The sequence below is a fragment of the Hylaeus volcanicus genome, chromosome 7 (genome assembly GCF_026283585.1).
Source record: "Hylaeus volcanicus isolate JK05 chromosome 7, UHH_iyHylVolc1.0_haploid, whole genome shotgun sequence".
NCBI classification, from domain to species: Eukaryota; Metazoa; Arthropoda; class Insecta; order Hymenoptera; family Colletidae; genus Hylaeus; species Hylaeus volcanicus.
Window position 1 is genome coordinate 2,681,452 of NC_071982.1, and position 22,197 is coordinate 2,703,648.

Here is a 22,197-nt window from a genome sequence, read left to right on the forward strand (position 1 = left end):
TTGCCATCGCGTAGGTGCAGAGGTGCCCCTGTTATGCGGCAACCGAACCTACAGAACAACTTCCTACGGTTGCCATCTTGTAGGCGCGAATTTTCCCCTGATGTTTGGCAACCGTGACTACAGGCCGACTGTGCGGATTGCGTTAAGGGTGCGCAGGAGTCAGAACAGAACTCCGAATTGATTTCAGCGATAGTCGCGAAAAAAATAGAAAACTCCGGGACATGGATAGAGAAGGCGATACAACAATTGCAGGAGAGACTAGGCTGGCTAGCATGATTTTTTTTCAATGATATTGAAGCAAAGAAGCAATATTTTCTAATGATTCTAGTTTTAATATATTCGTTACACTTTGGCGGATGCGACGCCAAGGCCTGATGTTGGAAAAAGTATATGTAAACAAATTTCTTCTATAAAAAAGAAAAAAACGTACTTTTATCGTTTATAAAGTTTTAAGGCCGAAATTCCAAAATCAGGCCTTGGAGTCGCATCCGCCAAAGTGGAACGAATATATTAAAGTCAGAATTATTAGAAAATATTGCTTCTTGGCTTCGATATCATTGAAAAAAAACCATGCTAGCCTAATCGCCCTGCCCTCGTCTCTCCCGCAATTGTTGTACCGCCCTCTTTATTCGTATCCCGGAGTTTCCTACTTTTTCCATGACTGTCGCTGAAGTTAATTCGGAGTTCTGTTCTGACTCCTGCGCACCCTTAAATCTACTACCAACGAAAACTTAAACCTGAAGTTTTATATGACAATTAATGAACTCGTATGCTACGTCGATGAACCGGTCTAATCACATACCATCATAATATCGATAGTTATATACAGAGTGCTCCGTATATAAGCTCCGTAATTGCAAATCTCTATGGCCATACATTGTTCATTCTAGGGCTAGTATGTGTCGCCTATATAGTAAGTTCGTTAAGATAACGCTGAGAACTCCATTCTAGCCTCACAGCGGCATTCCTCATTATTTATCGGCAATTATTAAGCAACGCCAGCGGGACTGGTTATCAAAGGCTTCGTTCGAGCGTGTTCGCGTCTCAAGGCCACCGGTAAATTCGCGCTTTTCATCTCCCTTGCGGCGGAATTCCGCCGAATTGCTGCCCCAGCTGCTATTTACATGCGCGTAAATCGTTCGAAATTTCATTTTGCCACGTGACAAGCGTCGACGACGACACCGATGCGCCCGTCGCGACAACTGTTCCTAGTTAGAGGGCGGGAGTCTGTAAATCTGGTCGGAAATAGATGTGAGGTTGTACGAGGAAATTACGAGGAAATTTGATGTACTCACGCTAAGCATGTCCCTTTCGCAGCTGGTAGAAGCTCGTCTCTGTCCAAAGATCCGGAGTCGTCGGACAGGTCGAAACTGACGCTGAAATACTCACTGCTAGAGACCTGAAAAACAATTTGTAAGAATTAGTGTAAGTTCAATATGTAATTAATTATAAATTTCAATATTTGTGCCCTCTTCACCCTCTGAAAAAAAAGGAATAAAAGTAGCAATGAGTTTACTGTTAGAAGAAAATATTCATCAATTGATTCGATTAAATTCCTAAAAAAATCCTTTTAATTCTATCGCGTCCCTTGTGTCTGCTTTGTGAACGTTCCCCATACGTGTCTCTGGTTTATTAATACCAAAGTTCTGGTGAAAGCGCAAACTCCCTCGTAACGGTTTTCAACGAAGACTAACTTTCTACTGACTCGTAGTAACTTTAGGACAAAAAGGTCGAATTTAAAATTTCACGTCAGTAGGTAGCAAGGACGGAGAGTGGTTCGCGTTCGATAAAGAGTCGAGCGCATAATTAGCACGAAAATGTCGCATTTCGCGAGAACGACGAGTGTCGAACGAAGCTTCTACAGCCGGCCACTGTGACAGGCAGTCAAGTACAAAAAGAACCTTTATTTGCGGACCGGTCACGTCGCTCGCGAAGAATGGATCACGTTCGTTCCTAACGACCTTTTGACTATCACTACGTTTTTACAATCCCCCTTTTTATTGGCGCTCGTATTTTTTCCATCTTCTCCTCCTATTCACTTCGAATTTTCACTCACGGCGAGCTTTGTGACAATTACGATAAGAATTAAGGCATAAAATAAAAGGGTTCTCATAGAAATTAAAAGAATGGAAAGAGCATTTGCAGTCGAGTGAAGATAATAATTAAGTCCTGGAAACTCATTTCCAATTTTCTGGTAGACTGTGAATTCGGTTTCCTCGTTTTAGAAAGCTTCGAAAATTTATTATTCAAAAGCTGGTGTGAATATCACCGTGGGTTGGTTTCAATTTAATCTAAATTTCAATTTTCGTTTCCAAACAGCATACAGCGACCGCTGCACTTATTATTCAATTAGTTCGTTCGCTGGAACAATCGCGGTGAGAAACCCCATCCATTATCCAGTGCAATTTAATATATATGTATTTGGCGAGACAAGTAGAATGAGGCTATGAGTGTTCGGCCAAGTAGAATAGACCCGTTCCGAGTCAGACAAGTAGAACGGCGCCGCATAAAGTCAGTTCACAAGTGTCTACGTCTATACTTGTAATTTATTCATGCTATAACTTCAGGGAGCCGTGGCAGTCGAAATTTCATTCAAACTATTTACAATATAATATAATACTATTTATTAAAACTTCGTCTAATCCAAATCGAACGCTATCAGGATTTTCCATTCGCTAATCCAGTACATGGAAGGGAATTCTCGCGTGTCGGAATTTTTTTAATGGTTCGTGGATTTCCGTTCGATTGGACGTGCGGCACACGTTGTTAATGAAACCTGGCACGACGAATGGTGTGACACCTGAGAGACTTAAATCCATCGAATCGATAATCGTGAGCCGACAAACGGATCCGTTAGCACGATATCGATTCGTCCGGAGAGCTAAGGGATGTTTCGTCATTCCCAAGGGGGGACACCCGTCGGATTTGACCTCGCCCATAACAATAAATACGCGTCCGTGACGAAGGTACAAACGCGCCTGTTACTTCCAATCAAAGTTTCCGTCGAAATTCCACGGCTAATGGCGCGATCGATACGGTAAAGCGATGATATCGGCACTCGGGAGGTGAACGATAATGGTGCCAACAATAGGAAATTGTCAGTCGATGGAGTCGAGCTGTCTAGTTGCTATGTACTCCATTTTCTACATACTCCATTTTCTACTTCCATTTCCAAAGTATACATACATTTTAATAACAAGCAGTAACGTGTGATTACGATTAGTGAGAAGTAACGAATTGTTTCCTGCACCGTGCTGAAATCAGTACGAAGTAATTTCAAGGAGTATTTTTCTTCATGAAAAATCTGTGACCTGCTAAATGCAGCAGATTCACTTTCCTAGCGCCGACTCGAAAGTGGAAATACAATTACCCGGCGAACTTCTCCACTCTTAGATATTATGTTCGCGACGGTCGAGAGCACAGATGGTCCATCCACTTCTTCGTTATTAAGTATCACGAAATCTCATCAAAGAAAGTGCCTTGGAGACGTCGCGCGAGCAAACGCAAGGGTCGTGGAATATTATGCGAACACTAACGCCGCTGTCCGTTTATGGATAGCCAGCTTGGCGAAAGTCGGTTATCTCTACGGGAATTGAAACGTTTAAGTCGCTCGTTCGACGTCGTTTCGCTTGATAGTTTCAGAGGACTTTCATGCCGAAGGGAAATCGTCGCCGTAAATGTTGCATGTCGAACATCTCTGCTCGATTTCCTTTCAAATTGTCTGAAATTTCGTCGTCTTCTCATTTTTTTCAATTTTCATTTCTTTACATACCTGGCATACGAGGTAATTTATTGTAATATAAAGTATGAAATTGGAATTTTTATCCATTATATTTCGCTTCGATTGCCTCTGAGTAGGCGCCTGTTAGGTGGCAACCGTTGCTATACGTTTCGTAGCTCCGGTTGCCACATCGTAGGCGCTGCGGTGTCCCTTATGGATGGCAACCGCGGTTAGCCGGGTTGCAAGACTGGTTACCGCATCGTAGGCGCAAAGGTACCCCTGTCTTATGGCAGCCAGACCAGTAGCTCCGGTTGCTATATTGTAGGCGCAGAGGTGCCTCTATCTTGTGGCAACCGGACCAAACAAATTCGATTAATTTTTTCGTCTAAACCATGGAAAAGTAAACGAAGGTAAAATACCCGTGACAATTTGAAATGGTTCGAGGATTTGTTGCGATAAAGTGTCGAGGAAACTGGAACGGGCAGAGGATTTCCCTGTTTGCATAGAGAACGAAAAATGGAGGAAAGCCATCGTCTTCGCGCAAAGCCGAGGGGACTCGCGGCAGATCCTCCCCTCCTCTCCGAAGGTTTTATCGAGACGTGGAAAAACATTTCACCGGATCTTCTTTTCTTTGCCCGTAGTAACGAAACATCTCTTTATCCTGGGTAACGTGTTTTACACGAGGACAGCGTGTTCGTTTCCGTCGAATCAAAGTCGAGGCTGCAAACGAATGAAGGATCGTAACCGAGGCGGAGTAAAAAGTCCAAGGGAATGAAGTTTCTATCCTTGTACCGCGCAAAATACTGGAACATTGTGACGAACGAAATTGCTTTTGGACTCTCTGAAAGATACAGTTAGATTATTGTCACTCGTGTATTGTCAGAGTCACGAAACGGTCGAAATAATAAACAATGGGATTAATAAATCGCGATAGGTGACCCTCTAGTTATTTGAAATAAAATATCAAGGTTATCCGTTTCTGGTGGACCATCCTGTGTTATTCTCCCTGTGCTTCGAAGGTGAGTAGGGTCCTCAGGAATAATTGAAAACAATGTTGTATAAAGGAACGCAGACTTTGGCCAAGGGCGGCTAAAATTGAGACCATCGAGGGTAGTTTCCATGGCAGTAAATGAAATCAAGTCACGCCCCTACCTCCGCCAACCCTCGAGGAAAATGGAAAAAAAATTAAGGAGCCAGGGATCTTGGGCGGAGTTGTTAGTCCAGGCAATTAATTCCGATGGAATAAAACGAAACCCGACGTGGACGTAAATGGCTCGTAATCGGCAGTATTACGTGCGCCACGACGAATGCCTTGGCAGACATTTTATTGTCTCTCATTTACATCACGTTCAGGGACGCCGAGGCAACGAGTCCGACCTGCCACCGACGCATCCCTGGAAACTGCCATTTGAATTGCTAAACGGTCAATCGTCGCCAAACACCTGGCCACTCCGTGGGCTCTACAACGGGGGTAGTTTACCCCCGTAATACCTTCTGCGACGAGGATTCGTTCAGCTAAGGGCGAACCAGTTTGTGAAGCATCGAGCTGAACTTGATCGACGAAAAGTCGTTTTAACACGTTGAACGCTACGTCATCCACATATGAAAGACACAAATTTTCGTTAAGTAACTAAATAAATTAATTTTGAAGGTGAGGTATGGAAGAAAAAAGTCTAAATTCTGGTTAGTTACAATCAATTATCACCAAAATTTCACTTAGGCGGTCTACTTTCATTGCCAGTAGTGCAAACACACTCAGAGTCCGACATTGAGATTAATTTCTTGTCTGACGTGCACGGGATTGTTTGCTATTATTGATCCGACGGTGGAACAAGACTGACGGAACGTAAGGGTTGCATAAGCCAACGGGCACCGCTAAAATTAGGCCAGCTTTTAATTGTTACCAGCGAATTAAAGCGAACCTCTCGTCCTTTACCTTTATCGTTCCTTGAAACAACCGACTAACGCGATAATAATAACAAATCCTACATTTTACAGAAATCTACGATGTCTTTGTTAACTCTAGCGTCGAATATTCTTTTACTAACCTGCGACCGAGACAGCTTGTGCCTGGTACGGTTCTGGTGGGTACCCTCGACGGACGCTGCGCTAGGCACGAGAAAACGCGGATTACTTTCGACACTTTGGGGGTGGTGCTGCAGTTGCTGAGGTTGGTAATGGTGGTGAAGGTGATGGGATTGCTGTTGCGAGGGACCACCCCCCAGATGTTCTCCCGTGTCCAGCATGCTGCCGCCCAGAGCGTCCAGTTGGGTCAACGACCTCGAACGCACCTGCAACCAATACGGCATTGCGCACGATCAGAACAAATTGTACGTTTAAAACGTGCAATTGAATAAAACCGACGAATTTCGAACGGCAAAATGAAGGGGTGATTTTATAAGGGCACCGGGGATGTGTGATCTGTACGCGGATACAGGAAAACTCGAGGATGTGTTATGGAACAAGTGGAGATAGATGGAATATAGTCGGACAAGTAGAATATATCTCCACGAGTCAGACAAACTTACCGTTCTTACACAAGCCGGATAGGTAAACAGTGTTCTATACAGGCCAAGTAGAATACATATATGCATGGTCAGCCGCAGATAAATGCGTGGATGGGATGGAACTAGTGGAGTGTATAATTCCGTGGTCAGACCAGTAGAATGTACCAGTGTATAGACGGCAGCGAATTAGAGCGTTAAGGCATCGCTCTTGGAGAGTTAAAACGCCAAGAGATTTCAGGCTACGGAAAATGAGAGTTGGACCAAGTTTGTCGTATACTTAATTTGGAGACAGGCCAAATTAAGTCTATTAAAAAAAAAAAAATAATGCTGCAATCGATTGCACGTGCACCATTGCATTTATGCAAAAAACATGGTCCTGCAGATGTAGTACACTTTGAACCATTAATTTCTTCCGTTACACTCTTTTCTCTAAGTGTCCCTGTAAAGAAGTTACAACTTGTTCCACTCGTTTACACCTTGTATATATGCAAGGGTCATAAGTAATTTGTCTAAATTGAACGATAAGTTTGATGCTTTCAAACAAATATTTCATTATAAATATTCACATGAATAATTTTTATACATATATCTATAACGAAACATTTATTTGGAAACGTTAACCTAGAATTTAATTGAGATAAATTTCCTCGATAGATATATTGGGGACAAATACTTATAGGACTGACTGTATATATAAATATAGTAAGGTAGCAAACTGTCTCGTAATTAGAGGGTTGCAGCGGAATCTCGCGTAACCGTGAAAAAATAAATTCGACGCGTGGAATTTCGTGTCAAGGAACTGGGTCACTGGCGATCGACCGGTTTACCAGTATCGATCATCCCTCTCGAGACCCTTTTCGTTATCGCGATCCAGCTGGGATACTCCCCTGCGTTTTTATCTAACTCACTTCCCCTTCCATTCGTTTATCCACTCCGCGAGTCCTTCGACGCGAAATATCCTTTCTAGTCGTCCTTCTGGCCTGAAACTCGCGTTTGGTTTCAGGGAAAATTAATAATCCCTCTTTCCATCGATTGCCGGAGGAAAGGGGGGAAGATGCTAATGGTTTCGCGCAATAACAAACTGACATTGATTTCGTTCGAGCGGAAAGCTCCGGGTACTTGGCCTCCCACGTGTCGTTTCGAACGTCGAAACAGGCACCATTAAAGCACTGATAGTTGGCGTGGGGTAAGTGCTATCGACGCTCGGTCGGGAATCGAGTACTCGGAGAATGCTTTAACTTATACCAAGAACACGGACGGCTTTCTTCCGATGTTGCAGAACGAATATTCTATCGCTCGAACTACCACGTAACACGCGACTGTAGAAATGATACGTGGGAGGTGAACTAAAAGAATCGTAGAACTTATTCGATGCCATTTCTAAATTTGGAAATTTGGAAATGAAAGCGCAACTGGGGAGTAGATTAAAATTTTTCAGGCATACGTGACCGTGACTTTTCAGCTCCCCGCGACCATATATCGGCGAAATTGGATGAACTCGCTATAAATTGGAATGCTCTTGATTTATCGCGCCTACGATTTTATGATATGGCGGGGAGCCGGTTGCAAGTGGAGTATGACGTGTCTGGTCGGACGTGGAGTCGAATATGCGAATACGTGATCGGGTAAGAAGGATAGGGGCGATGTGTGGTCAGACGGCATGAACACGACTAGTAATAAACGAGATAGCCATTTGTAAAGGTAAGTTTGCATTGGCGATAAAGTATAGAAAGTGGGAGAATCGAGGAAGTCGAACGTAAAATATCGAACGAAGGGAAAAACCATACAGGAATAGCAACGGGATCAATCCGATGACATATTCGGTAATGGCGAAGAGTATTCCTAATATTGCAGATGCTTGCCAAGATATGTTGATGTTTCGTAGTCTATCGATAAAATGTTCTATTTTAATAAAGCAGCATGAAAAATGGTAATTTCGAATAAACCACGAAGTACAAAAATGACCCGGTACCATAGTATAAAAGCACGCTTCAGTCTTGTCGCTCAGGGTGCCTTCGTTATGAAAATTAAAGCGCGAATAGACGGGAACGCAAGTATGAAAAAAAATGTTTCCCCAGAGAGAAATTGTAGTGTCATGTTCTCTAAGGTTATTGATTAAAAACAAAGCGAGGGTAATTCACAGCACTCGCCGACCAGAGAGTTTGTTAAGCGGCGCAACGATTTTTCACAAACAAGAGAAATTCTCACGGGCTAGAGGACGTCAGATTTGCAATAAATTCATCCACGATCACGGGGAACAGGCCCGCGTTAGTTACTGTCCGCAGTTGGCCGCTTCCTGATAAATCAACCTGCACGACCAATGCAACGTTTTCGCGGAGAGAAATTCTCGCCGAGCCACCCCCGATATTTCACCGGCGTCTCGTTCACGTTCCGTGCGGACTTTCTGGAAATGTGTCTCACCGTGTAAAATATTCCCGTATGAAAAAATATGAAGAGGTAGACCACGCTGGATTTATAGTCGTGAATGTGTTCGAGAGATTCGAGAGTGCAGCGGGTACTCGAGAGAAGTTTGAACCTGTCTCAATCCAACATTGTTTTCTTTTTATTGAGACAAAAATTCTCAAAAAGAATTGACTTGTTCTTAAATAAGTCACGAAACACAATTTAAAAAAATTCATAACCTGTCCTCCATTCAGTGGTTAATTAATTAGAATCACTTTTGCGCTTTGCCAACGATATCGAAGTAGGTCGGGTAGCATCAAAGGATGAGGTAATTAAGCCTCCCGACGAGAAACATCGTTCAAAATTTTCCTTCGCGGCCTGATCAACGTCAAACTATTCCACTTCGAAAGTAGTACGTTTCCGGAACATCCCGCGTATGCAAATTAATTTCAGCCGGCGTGTTAGGAGGCATTGATCGATACAAGGCGATTCGAGGCCCTCAGATGTGGTCCGTGTTTCGTGTGGTACCTCGCATGAAGTTTCGATCGAGGGAAAATAAATTTCGAAGTCGAAATGGTCGTCGTGATGAGTGGCAAATCGAAAGTTACAGGGAAGTATGCATAATTTAAATCCCTGGAGCGCCGAATAATATAAATTATGTATAAAGGGATGAGAGCGCAAGGGAAATTAAAGTGTCAGTTGTCAGACACATTTTCGCATAACCGATGCAACATTCTTATCTAGATACAAATTTCGAATGACGAGGAAAACGTCGCACAATTTATTCTCCGCTGAATTTATCAGATTCCATGGAAATGACTAACATGGATTTCACAGATAGTATTTTTCATCGACACCAATATTGATCGTGATATTTATTCTCTGCATTTAAATCTTTACAGCTTTTAAAGGGGTATTTTAGTCTAGAACTTCCAAAATATCTATTTGTTTTCTGCACAAGTAAACGATCTACACGATGCCCATATTAAAAAGCAATTCAATTCGTCGAGGACTGTGAAATCACGTGCAAATTTAGGAGTTGCAACATTTTTAAACGCGAAATCCACCTGCGATTAAGCTTAAACAAGAGTTACGTGGCTCGTGATTTAATGGAACATCCTGTGAGTGTAGGTGGTCGAATATATATGTGTATATACATATATATTCTGTAAACTGTTTTATAACGTTCGTAGCAATTCCAATTGCGAGCGAGTCCCAAGCGAGAAATAAGACGGTTTCCCCGAACCTACCGGGAGCCACGTGTATTTATGTGCAACGAAATAAATTGAGGACAACTCTGTTTCTCTCTAAGCATAAAATAAAACCGTGAATTCGGTTATGGCATTTTTTCCCACTGTCGAGTGGAGCATGTTTCTCTCCCATTATCGTTTAAAAGGTCACATTCGTCTAAAGAATCCGCAGCCCCGTGACACTTTCATGGAGAGCGCAGATGCTAACTACCCCCAGTTATTCATCACGAGGGTTGCATTGACATTGAACGAAAAATAAAAAAAAAGGAAAAAAGAACGAAGGAGAAAAATATGAAAATAAAATCGTACGCGGGGGCCAGCTTATTGCGCGGGGCCGGTTCTTTATGTAGTTAATCTTTTTTCACGGTTTACGCACCTGCGCGCTGGTCGGCAACCCGGTGTCTGCATATTGGGCGACCCCAGGGGGGGCGGAGATATACGAGCGGCATATTTCAAAGGAATCGCGAAATATTATTTTCGCGCGCCCCCGCAGGAACGGCTATCGTAAAGCTCGTCCGCGGTTAAGGTGATTCCTCCAAGTAGAATGTGGTGTACATAGACAGACACGTGCGCTAGTAGAAATGCAAGAGTCTGTGGCTACGCGAGAGTAGAGGAAAATGTACAGTCAATCCAGTTTTAAAGTCTTCGAAGACTTTAATTCGATTGGAGAAATGTGTCTGAATTAAACTTTGAACCATTCATCCTTTTTCTTGTGACATTTTTCCCTAAATGTAGAAATGTAAAGGTAACCTTGACTTTTTCAAATAGCACTATATGTTTTGGACGTGATAGATTCGTTGCTGATGTCGAGACGAATTCGTGTATTAGACGAGTAGAATATTCACGTATATGGTCAGACAAGTAGAGTGGACCGTACTAGGTCTAGACTTAACCGCGACATGCAGAGATAGGGTTAGGTCAAGACTTAACCGGAATGTACAGTATGGAGGAGTATCTACGTATGACGAGATAAGTAGAACGTACTTGATCCCTATCGGATAGCTAGCAATGTACCATGGTCAAACAAGCAGAGCGTATCAATACGAGTCAGACTAGTAGATCTACGTACGATGATCAGCCACAGATAAATATGCGAATAATTTAAATAAATATTATTTACTGAATCAGCCAAGAAATATGCCTGCGTATTGCGACATGAGTAGAATATGCTTGGCCTCAGACACGTAGAGCGTACCGATACGAGTCCGACAAATGGACTAGCACACGATCGATCAGTCGCAGATAAATTTCTGGACGATCGAACAAGTAGAATGACCCATTCTACGACGTACCAGTAGAATGCGACCGTGTATGATCAGACGTGGAAATAGAAAAACAAGTAAAGAAAGTCTCTCTCCGCAGAGTTAAAATGCAGAGAGGAGATTTTGAAATATGGAAAATAAAAGCCTCGTGAAATGCGTGGTACAGGTAAATTTTGAGTTGCATTATCTGAAAATAGGATAAGGTCTCATTACGTAGCTATTCGTGTTATACGATTTATTCACCAGCGAGTTGAACCCGTGTTTTGCGTATTGGGCTATCCCAGAGGTAAAAAAACGTGGGAGTCGTATATTTTAAAGGAATTGTGGAATATTATTGCGGAGCGTCTCTCCTGGCGCGGCCGTACTATTTGTTGGCTCTTAAGGGTTTTCCCCTCGTACGAGGTTAAAAGCGTTCCTTCTAAATTTAGTTTCACAAGCATGTAGTTCTAGAACGGTAAATCAAAATTCAAAAAATATACAAATGTCCAAAATGTGACATTTGAAACTTAGAGATTACAAATCAACATTTCAGTCAACATTTATCTGTAAGTAATAAATTTAAAATAAAATAAATTTAAAGTAATAAAATGAACAATTTATCCCTCGGTTCGGAAAGACAAATGGTACGTGCAATGAAAGATTTCAAGGAGAAACGGTCTCGAAAATGGACCGTGTAATGACTCAACTGAGTCACGAGTAATCACACTTCTAATCTACCAAATTCATAATCAGAAACGGGGGAAACCGATGCGTTGGACACGTAAGTCGGCACGAAATAGCGAAGTCATTAATCAGAGGTGCGTTACGAGAACCGTGTAGAAAATTACATCCTCCTGCAAAACGTTCAGCACGCATCATTCATCGCGTGCCATTTTCCAGCTGCTCGAGGTACCATGATACAATTACCGGGGTACTTTCTGCGCGTAACGAATGAAACGCGCCGGTCATTAGCGAGTAATAAATGACAGACCAAGAGAATTTCATTACGCGACCTTCTACGAGGGAGTGTTTTCGTTCGACCCCCACCATTCGTGAAATTCGTGGAAATTCGGCCCTGATACGACGGGGGTGAAAGTCTGAAAACACGAAAGGAAATATAAACTTTATAACCTCGCAATGTCACAGAAATACGAGTATACAGGGTGTCTCAGAATTAGTGTAAGAGCAGTCGTAGCCACTCCATTGGTATTAAGTTCTGACAACGTCTCTAAAGTTGGAAATATCTTTTCCGAAGACACTACGGAAGGGAATCCGGAACGCTACGAAAAAATCTCCCACGAATACAAAGTATTGCGAGGGGGAGAACAAATATCCTGAATTATGGGGAATATGGCACTTGGAGTAAGTAGAACGAGGATGGCTGACTTCGACGTCTGACTCTGTACGATTCGCACTACTTGGAGAGTGATTTTTGGAACGCGACGAGAATGAAAGTCTGAAAACACGAGAGGAAACATACTCCGTACAAAGTCGCGATGACGCAGAAATACGAGTATATGTCATAGCCGCTCCACAGTTATTAAGTTCTGACAACGCCCCCAAAGTTAGAAATATGCTTTCCAAAGGCGCTAGTGTTCATCATTCTCGATCGCGAAAGAGAACCTCCCATGAATACAAAGCATAGCGATGGAGAAAACAGTCGTGAATTCCTTGTAGGTTAAAAAGAAAAATCCCCAAAAAGAACACTAAAAATGTAAAGAAGTATGAGATCTCGTGTGGATTAACAACGGCTATCGGTTTAGTTTCTTTTTTATTTATTTATTTCATTCGGCGTAGGTGGGGGGGTGGTAGTTCATTTATCACGTAACGGGGCCACGAGTTTCGCGGCGATTCACGACGCGACACAGGGACAGGTCGAATATATGCTCGGTCGAAGCATGATGTATTAGGCTGCCCTTTTTCCTTTTTGTCACGAGCGTTCGTTTTTCACAGAGGTTTGTCGGGGATTCTCATCGCGATCCGATCGCGCTGCTTTGACAGCGCGCTTTTTTGAAATTCTTTTCAATTATTTTTCACAGGCGTATAGCGCGGTATCAGATTCAAAGTAACGAAATTGATATTTTTTTCCCCTGATAAATAACGGTCGGCAAAAATTTTTCTCGTTCTGGGAAAGTTTCGCCAAGGTAGTAGCACAGTTAAGACTCCATCGCGTAACGTACGTAATAAGGAATACAATGAAAAGAATTCCTGAAAATTTCACTAAGGAAATTTCATAAAATTTGCATGTGATTCTTTTTATGGAAATGTCTGATAGCTCTGCAGACTTAACCACTGATTATTCAGCTCGAATATTGATCAATTCGTATAGTAGTAATCGAGAAATAATTTCTGTCTTGAAAGATAAAGGCTGCGATCGTGAGATAACGAATTGATAACGATTTTTGTATGTGTTTTGATTGGATCAGACCTCTATGTGTGTTCCTGTTCTGAAATGGATTCCTCCTTACACCTAAAGACAATCGGACTGTGGCCTGCTTCCGTTAATCTCGGTTTTATTGTGATCCTTAATGCAGCCTGCAATCGCGGCCATCTCTAATTGGAAAATTACTGGCCACGAATGGCAGGAATTCTCGGTGCCTTGGTGCAGTCGAGGCTCTCCTTCAAGTGAGGCTTTGGTAAAGCAAAAATGTCGTCCTGTTTCGATCTAGATCCACTAGAAAAGTCTTATTAAAGAGTTCTCTGGCGGATCTAGAACGAACAAGCTGCGATATTTTCGCTCTATCGAGAATATTACTTTTTCTATATACGGTATATTAGCTTTTATAACGACCAAATAAGTCGAGTTAATATTTATCATGAGTCGTTTAATAAAGGAGAGTACTTTAATAAAGATGACTGGTCCCACAAAAGGTGCATTATGAGTCCATGAAAGTTATAGTGGAGTATGAGAATAATATAAAACCAATCATTGCCTCCGTGACATAAAAGGAACATAAATATGTTATTTAGTCATTATTGAACTATGATGGGTTTATACTGTCATTTATTATTAACGTATAGTAGTATTAATGTAAGTAATCTTCTTAATTAAATTTTTTATTATATTCACGTGTCCCACGATAATGTAGAGTGCACCATCGATAAACAGTATGTTCTATCGGTAGGACCTGATAATATAGAACTCTAATTAATCAAACGCTTTATCAACAGAGTATTCTACATACCAGCAAAACAACCTGCAGTATCGACCAACTGTTCTACATTATCGAATCTTACTCAGGTTCAGCTGCTTATCGATTGGTTCGAGTATTAATGTATTCTTGGACTCATAAATAACCAAGAAGTAAGTTGTATTTTGGAAGCTCACGCGGTAGAGAGTTAAATGTGTTAGTTCTCAACGCTTTTGTTCGATTTCTACGGGCAAACAAAACTTCCCAGAACGCAGAGGTCGTTCTTCGGTGCACGTCTCGATAAATCTGCAAATCTAGTCGCTGTCGCGGTTCACGGGAAGGGGGTGGCGGGATAAAACTTGTTACGACATTGAATGAAGGCACCAGCAAACGGTCGAGCGCCCTCGGAACGAAATATCACGGGTCACTCAGAGTTTAGAAGAACTCGAGTGCGCCGTTCAACCGCTCTTGTGATTCCGAATGGAAACGAGGTTTGCCCCTTTTAAAGAAGAAAGAGCTACGGGCGATTGGAGCTCACACGAGGACCATTTTTTACTGCGTGGGACATTGGTGAATTGAACATTCCCTTTTAGGAAGTAATTAAATAATCGAGAAATTTTAATTGTATTTAAAATTCGTAACGACTAGAAGAATTTGAAGTTAAGCTAGTGTTCGAAAGGAGTGACGAATAGAAGGTTAAGCCTGGCTATGACCGATTGATACTACTGAAGTATGTAAACGGGAAAAGGGCGCAAGGGAAATCAGGCGGTCCGTTGTCAGACTTATTTTCTATTGACCCAGGTTCACACATGGACAAAAATTCTTTTTTAGATAAAAATTTATAGGATATATGTTTCCTATTTTGTTTAAATACGAAACAACTATCGAAAATTATTTATCGACGAATGATCACGATATATTTTCAACTAATAAAATCTAAAATTCACTCGACTACGGTTCGCGCTCGATAAAGTAACCAATAATAAAGCGATTATGATTTCGCTAAGCATTAAACGCAGAATTGGTAATTGTACTGTAAATACGGAAGTAGCTACAACGGAAATGCGCGCTAAATTAACATTTCGTGTGTGTTGCGCAATGAAAATTATTGTTTGCGGGCATACTACCGTTCACCCAACGACCTAATCCAGTGGAGTCCTCCATCTGCATCAGCAGTGCTAATTAAATGATGAAAACTGAGTGAAACTCGAGCTCTATCGAGGTTATAAAATTCTGAATTCGTCGTTCCAGGCCTGCGACGAGTTTGCTTAATCCCGTTTTCACCGTCGACTAATCGTTTCTTCCCAAACCGAATAGGACGTCGCCAGAAGTCGCTGCGAATAGCAATCATCGACAATGTCGAGTTTTACCACGAGCCTTTCAACTTTTCAAATTCGAGACATTTGTAAATACAGAAATTGCGACATATGTACTGAGAACATTTTCCGTTGAAATCGAAATCACACGAGATCCTCTTTGAAATACGATTGTTATTTTAACGATTTAAATCCCAGAACGATATTATTCAAGCTAATGACAAGCAATTATTTAAGATATTAAAGGAACTGGGTGCATATGCATTCATGGACATAAATTCACCCCGTGACATTCTTTTCCAGGGCACCGTACGCATAATGGCCAGATTAAGATCTATCGCAATGGGCAGGAATGCGGAGCACGCGACACGACGGATAATATATTGCACGCGCATCCGGTGTTAATTACTTACGATTACGGAAACAAAAGCCCGTCCCAGTGGAAATTATCCTTAAACGTGCGACGTTGTTAACGTTATTTACGCTCGATGAAGGTTCTTTTCTGTCAAATAATTTCTGGCGGACTGTTAACGAGCGACGATTGTTGCGCGAAAAAAAGAGCGGGGACACGGTACACCAATTTCGTAATGCTAACGATAAAAATGAATAAACGCGTTCCGCATGTGAAATGTAATTCCAGCGATGCACGACACGTACACTCGTGCCGGAATAATTTTATGAGAAGGTTATGTAACTCGCGCTGCTGAAGTAACCAAGCCATGTTTCATATAAGAGAAAACCAACATTCCGCTTGAACCATTTTCTTCTATCTCTGCAAGTTAAGGAATTATTTAGATGGCCTTGTTTGTGAATCACGTTCTAACTTGGTACTCGACGATATAGGGTAGAATATCTTCTTGTTGTAGTTACTATAATAAATAGATCCAGTGCTTGGATTTGAGTACAGGTATTCGGGTGTTGTAGGATGTCATTTAATTCACCACGATTCTCGTTAAAGTTCTTCGCTTGATGGAAGGCTGCTTAGAGAGCTGTACTCACTTGTTAGAATAAAGTGAATACACTATTTCACCACGAGTACAGGTATTCAGTTGCAGTACGTTACGAATCATGGCATTTACTTCTCCACGGCTTTCGTCAGAGCCTTCCACTTGATGCAAAGCTGCCTAAATCACGGTATTCAGTTAATATGGTCACGTGGGTGGCGCGATGCTTCTCCTAGCGTGGGTCATATACCAAATTCGTCAGAGGACGATGTGGGTCGGGCCTCGGAGCTGTCGCAGGGTAATATGGATTACGGAGCTAAGCCTCCCGAGACGCCGTGGGTCATAATATTGGACACGCGCGTGGCAGAACAGTGGAATAAGCACGTTCGTTGTCAGACTGTCTCGACGAGCGAGTTGTTGATCCGCCGGTGAGAAGTGGAAATTAAAAAGGCGCCAAGATAACGGAGCGGGGAACCTCGGCGTTCATTTTCCTGCAGCGTTATAACGTATTTAGGATAAAGCGTCGAATATAGCGTCGCGATAACATCGCGGGCGGAGGTCAGGTGCCGATAAGCGAACGCTTAAGCAGACTTTATCGCGACAGAATTCGGCGAGGCGTGCGAGCAACGAAACGGTTACCGGGCGCTAATGATCTGCGATGAAGTAAATTCTATCGACTACAGGGCTCGCGGAACGGCCATTACCGCTTTTGCCGTTTCGGTTTGCTAAAAGTTCGCCAGGCGATACGGTTTATTCGATAGCTAGCGACACGGTAAACGATAACGATGTGTCGGGGCTGGTTTTTCGCTCGTTCCGACAACTGGCAGAATTTCTACTTTCGAGCGTTGCCTATACCAGCGAGCACAAGAACGTTTTAATTTCAGCTTTTTCTGGAAAATGTGGGAAACGATGTAATCGCAGACGTTCTTGCGGATTCGATGATAAATAATTTCGATATGTCTTAGGTAATGACGAGCAAGAATTTTCATTCGCCATAAATGCATAAACATCCATAGTCTATTTATAATAGTTCTTCCTCTGATTATCTAAAAAATTGTTGATAAATCTCTAAAGAGAATTAACCCTTTGCACTCGAGCGACGCCGCTACGGCGCCCGGCCGATTTGAAGTCTTAAATGGTGGCGTAAACTTGTTTGGAGGGCACGGAAATTTCCCTGATTAATTCATACATTTGATATAAACTAGAAAAGACGAAAAAAGAGGAAAAGCCACCGAGCCATCTGCGATTTCTGAAAACAACGTAATACTAAAAGGGTCTGCAAGGTTTGTTCTGACTGTAACACGCCTGGAGGTAGGCGGGAAATTTCGTATCACTATGATACGTGTCTTGACAAACCTACGATGCATCTTGGATATTGTTTTCCAAAATATCACACCAAAACTAATTACAGAGTGTAATATTTATCGAAGTTTGTTGTTTTCGACATATAAATGAATAAACTGGTGGAATTTTATTATTTGTATACGTTTGTTTGTTTGTTTATAAATGTTTTTAAAGTACTTGTAAAGTGTTTGCCGGATTTGGCCGAAATCGTCTGGAGTTGCTGGTGCGCGCAAGCGAGAAAGGCCTCGAGTGCAAAGGGTTAACTCTAGAATCTCGATACGTTCGATGGCTTTCGATTTCTGGATGAAGTTATTGTCGAGGCCCCAATGATTACGGAACGAATACAGTATTATTGTTCGAAGTATACGAGGCAATGTGAAACTGGCAAAGGTACGTCTGTAGTACAACCGCAACGTTTAATTACGGTTAAGTCTGTGGGAACGCCGAGTACTCCGTAACTTAGAGCCCTCCACCCTCGTGTTCCGCTACCACCCCATCTCGAACGGGTGAACGCCTGACAGTCTCTCCTTACTATGTAACCGCACGTTGATTTATACTACTAGCGTTGCAACGTGGTAACTACCGACGTGGTAAGTAACTGTACAATGAGTTCATAGATCTGCCATAATGGTTATCATCGCTCACGTTCGGTGGCCTACTAACTTTTTAGATCATATTGCTTCTTCCATCGAGGATAACTGAACCATTAACAGCGCATTTCATTGATATTTGGATCAAAAATGGGCATTTTTGGAGCTGCTTGGAAATGAAAAATTCATGCAGGACAACTGCATGGAAACTTTAGTTGTTCCATTTTAACAGAATGATTCATTTAAAATACTCCCTTAATCCAGATCGATGGCGAACATATCGAGGCAGTTGTTTCTCTGCATTCCTAGACCTAATCCAAGTGCTATTGCACTTGTTCCCACACTCCTTATTTTCCTACGCGTTTACTACTACTCGTTGGCCCGTGAAAATCTTTCACATCGACACACTTTGCGCCCAAACAATGGCGAAAGATACAGCATGGCTTCCAGAGCAGCTTTAGCATTTCGTGTACTCGACGACCCCCCACAAGGGAAACCCAGAATTTTCATTAGGTCCTCGAGAAATTTGACACTCGAGAGAAACTTTCTTTGACTTCCCAGGGAATTTCGTCTTATCTCGCGTCCGGTTCTCAGAAAGTAACCCAGACCTAACCCAGTCTCCCTTGTCAGAGTTATTCGCGTCACTGTTCCAAATGAAAATATTTCCCCACGCACTCGTCTCTCGCCATCGTCGCGTGAAATTGGCGAAACAAAGTCTCGACGAGCTCTAGACTGGCCTAGTTCCAATTAAAGAAAGTGGAGTGTCCATGAATAATCATGTGCAGAGTTTGATTGGGAACTATTGTTATTCGAAGGAGGCGCGAGGGTCCTTCTGCTGCTCGAAGAACGAGACCACGGTATAGGTGCTATCGACGATTTGATTTGTTCACTACTTCGAAACAATTGGCACCAATATTCGACGAACTTGAAGCCGCGGATGGGACGGGTGGGATATTTTGACGATCGAACTGGGAGAAACTCGCTTTGGCTATTTTGTTCGCGTTCCTCCGAAAGCAACCGGGCTGTGGCGGAGATATCGATTTCTAATCAATTGATTCGATTTAGAGTCGAGATATTTTCGGACGAAACGCGCCTTATTTTTCTTTTCGTTTCTAGTGTAGGACGTCCAGGTGATAGAACAACGAAGATTCGATTTGCAGTTCTGTTTACTGTAACTCTGTTGGTCGAGCTTGACCTCTCATCAAATCGACAGGACGACTCGTTAAAGACTGATAGTCCTTAAAATTTCCTCACCAACTCTTCCTTACGCCCTTAGCGCGTCTCCCCGGGAAGGGAGTGTGCTAAGGTGGGGGAGTACCACCGTTGGAAATTTGGCAATGCAGCGGGATTTCCTCCGGGCCTCAGGCCTCGCATTGTCGCCCGCCAAGGGTTGCTTGACTTTGCCTGGCAGCCCTTCGGAAGACGTATGGTTTACGACATTTGCAATATGCTATTGAGGTCGTAGCTAATTGTTGCGAGGAAAGGAACATCTGTTAATAACGGAAAAGAACGGCTTTCTCAAAAATATATTCGTCGTTTGCTTGTCGTAAACCATTCTAGCTGTTTGCACGTGAACCGTTATTTTCGGTGCGTGCTAGCCGCTGCATCAGTCTACGTTTCTAGTCGCGGACTGTACGTATACGTTAATCCACTGAATAATTTGATCTTGATAGCCTCCCCTCCCCATCTAATGTTGTAGAAGCACCTCCTAAGCCAAACATCTAATTCAGGGAACCCAAGAGGCCCACAAACATTGTACGCTGTCAATATTACAGCTCGATAATGGGGAACGACACACGAGGGAATTAGTTAACGCAAGACCGAGCGCTCGCTGACCGTAGAAGGATGGAGGAGAATACTTTTCATCGTTTCCCCGACTAACGGACCCTCGTTCATCTTCCGCGCACTCCAATCAGCCAGGATTGGCGCCGAAGGAGACGTCAGGGTAGATGACGAGGATGACAACGACGGTGGCGCCGTTCCTTTTACTTTCTCCGCGCCACCCTTTCCATTTTGTCCCCGATATCGCTTCGCGCGGGGCTGCAGCCAAGATTGGAAGGCCTGAGAAGCCTTCCAGATGACGAATCAATCTTAACTGTGTCTACGCAAACACTGCTTTTACCCTGGATGGCTAACCTCTGAGGGAAGGATCGTCTTTCGCCTGGAAACAATTTTTTCTCTATGGGAGACGTTTTTTAGAATAATTTTAAAATTAAGGGGGATCTCGTTCTCACACTCTACACCCAACCACCCTTATTGGACACTCGGTCTCGAATGCCACCAAAATCATACTCTACAATTATTTAACACGTTGATCGACACGTCACCTAATGTATGAGCGACAGTGCTGAAGAAGTAAAAAAATTAATTCTGTAAGGAGATAAGGGAGATAAAGGGAGTTCCGAGTGCAAAGGTTGGTTGATGGGGAAAAGTTGAAAATTTACTGGCTACTCCTATCAACCCGACGAAACTTTTCATTTTCCCAGCAACTTCTCGTTAAGGTATTCATTCTTTCGATAGATGGAAAAGTCTTGTTTGCATATCGTTTAATTATTCTCCCGAAGATTCTTCGTTATACAAAGGTCTTCTTTTAACGAAAGATTGTCCTGAAAGCGACCGATAACGAATGTCGTTTCGCGACTCGGATGTTTGCCTGAGTATCTCTCGAGAGGCACCTCGTTTGCGGATGAATATTTCGATCGAGAGGCGTCAAAAAATTCCCCTGCAAACGATAGCCGTCTTTACATAGGTACTCGAAGCTGAGATTCCTCAGGCATTGGTCGTCGCAAAAATCTTGAATGCAGTACTTGGAGGAGATGTTTAAAAATCGATATCGTGGATCTGGGGAAATGTACCTGTCAGGAACATGAAAACCAGTTGGCATGTGACATTTATTACTTATTTTGTTAATTTATGTTTATCTTTAAAATTAGTGATTGTACACTGGCCTCCTTCTAGCTAGGGTACCTAGAGGTTGCTAAGCCCGTGTTGTAGCTACAATCATACACAGCTAAAGGCCTTGAGGGCGGGAAAGGATAAAGCAATAGAGAGCCAGAGGAAGTTAGGGGAAGCTAGGCGGGTTGGAAGGGGCAGAGAATGAAAGTAAGAGGTAGGCACAGCTGCGGAGAGTTTGCGAAAGGTGATTAAAAAGCAGGAAGAGCCGTGCAAAAACGGAGAACGCCAAAGAGAGTCTGGTAGAGATGGGAGGTTGCAAAAAAACAGGAAACGGCAGCAAAGGGTAGGCAGAGTTATAAAGACAGATGAAAACAGATTGAAAAGCAGTGACAATCACGTAGTCAGGGAGAGACAGATAGAGTATGACAGAGATAGAGAAGAACAAACTGAAGCTCGTAGATTGAAGACAGATAGAAAAAGGAAAGGTATAGGGTTGTTTGCACCGTCGGGACAGGCTGAAAACGATAGAAAATGGGAAGAAAAGCTACATAGAAGCACGTAAAGAGATTCGAAAGCAGTGAGAACCATGGAGTAACAGGGAGAGTCAGGGAGATCATGACAGAAACAGAGAAGGACAGAAGCGTGTAGATTGAAGAGATATCGATAGAAAAAGGTAAGCACAGCTATAGAAAAGCACGTAAAGAGATTAGAAAGTAAGAAGAACCACGGAGTACCAGGGAGAGCCAGGGAGAGCTAGCGAGATCCTAACAGAAACAGAGAAGGACAGAAGCTTGTAGATTGAAGACAGATCGATAGAAAAGGGTAAATATGGCTATAGAAAAGCACGTAAAGAGA

General features: G+C 42.7%; 1 protein-coding gene across 10 annotated transcripts in view; it reads right to left on the reverse strand.

Moving 5' to 3' along the window:
- Nucleotides 1–22,197, reverse strand: part of LOC128880429 (pleckstrin homology domain-containing family G member 5-like) — a 97,067-nt gene that overhangs the window by 14,693 nt on the left and 60,177 nt on the right. For all 10 annotated transcript variants that reach the window (XM_054130502.1, XM_054130501.1, XM_054130505.1 and 7 more), the window contains 2 exons: nucleotides 5,770–6,012; nucleotides 1,296–1,399 (listed from right to left, as the gene is read on the reverse strand). In XM_054130502.1, the coding sequence (XP_053986477.1) occupies nucleotides 1,296–1,399; nucleotides 5,770–6,012 (347 nt within the window). The remainder of the gene's footprint in view (nucleotides 1–1,295; nucleotides 1,400–5,769; nucleotides 6,013–22,197) is intronic.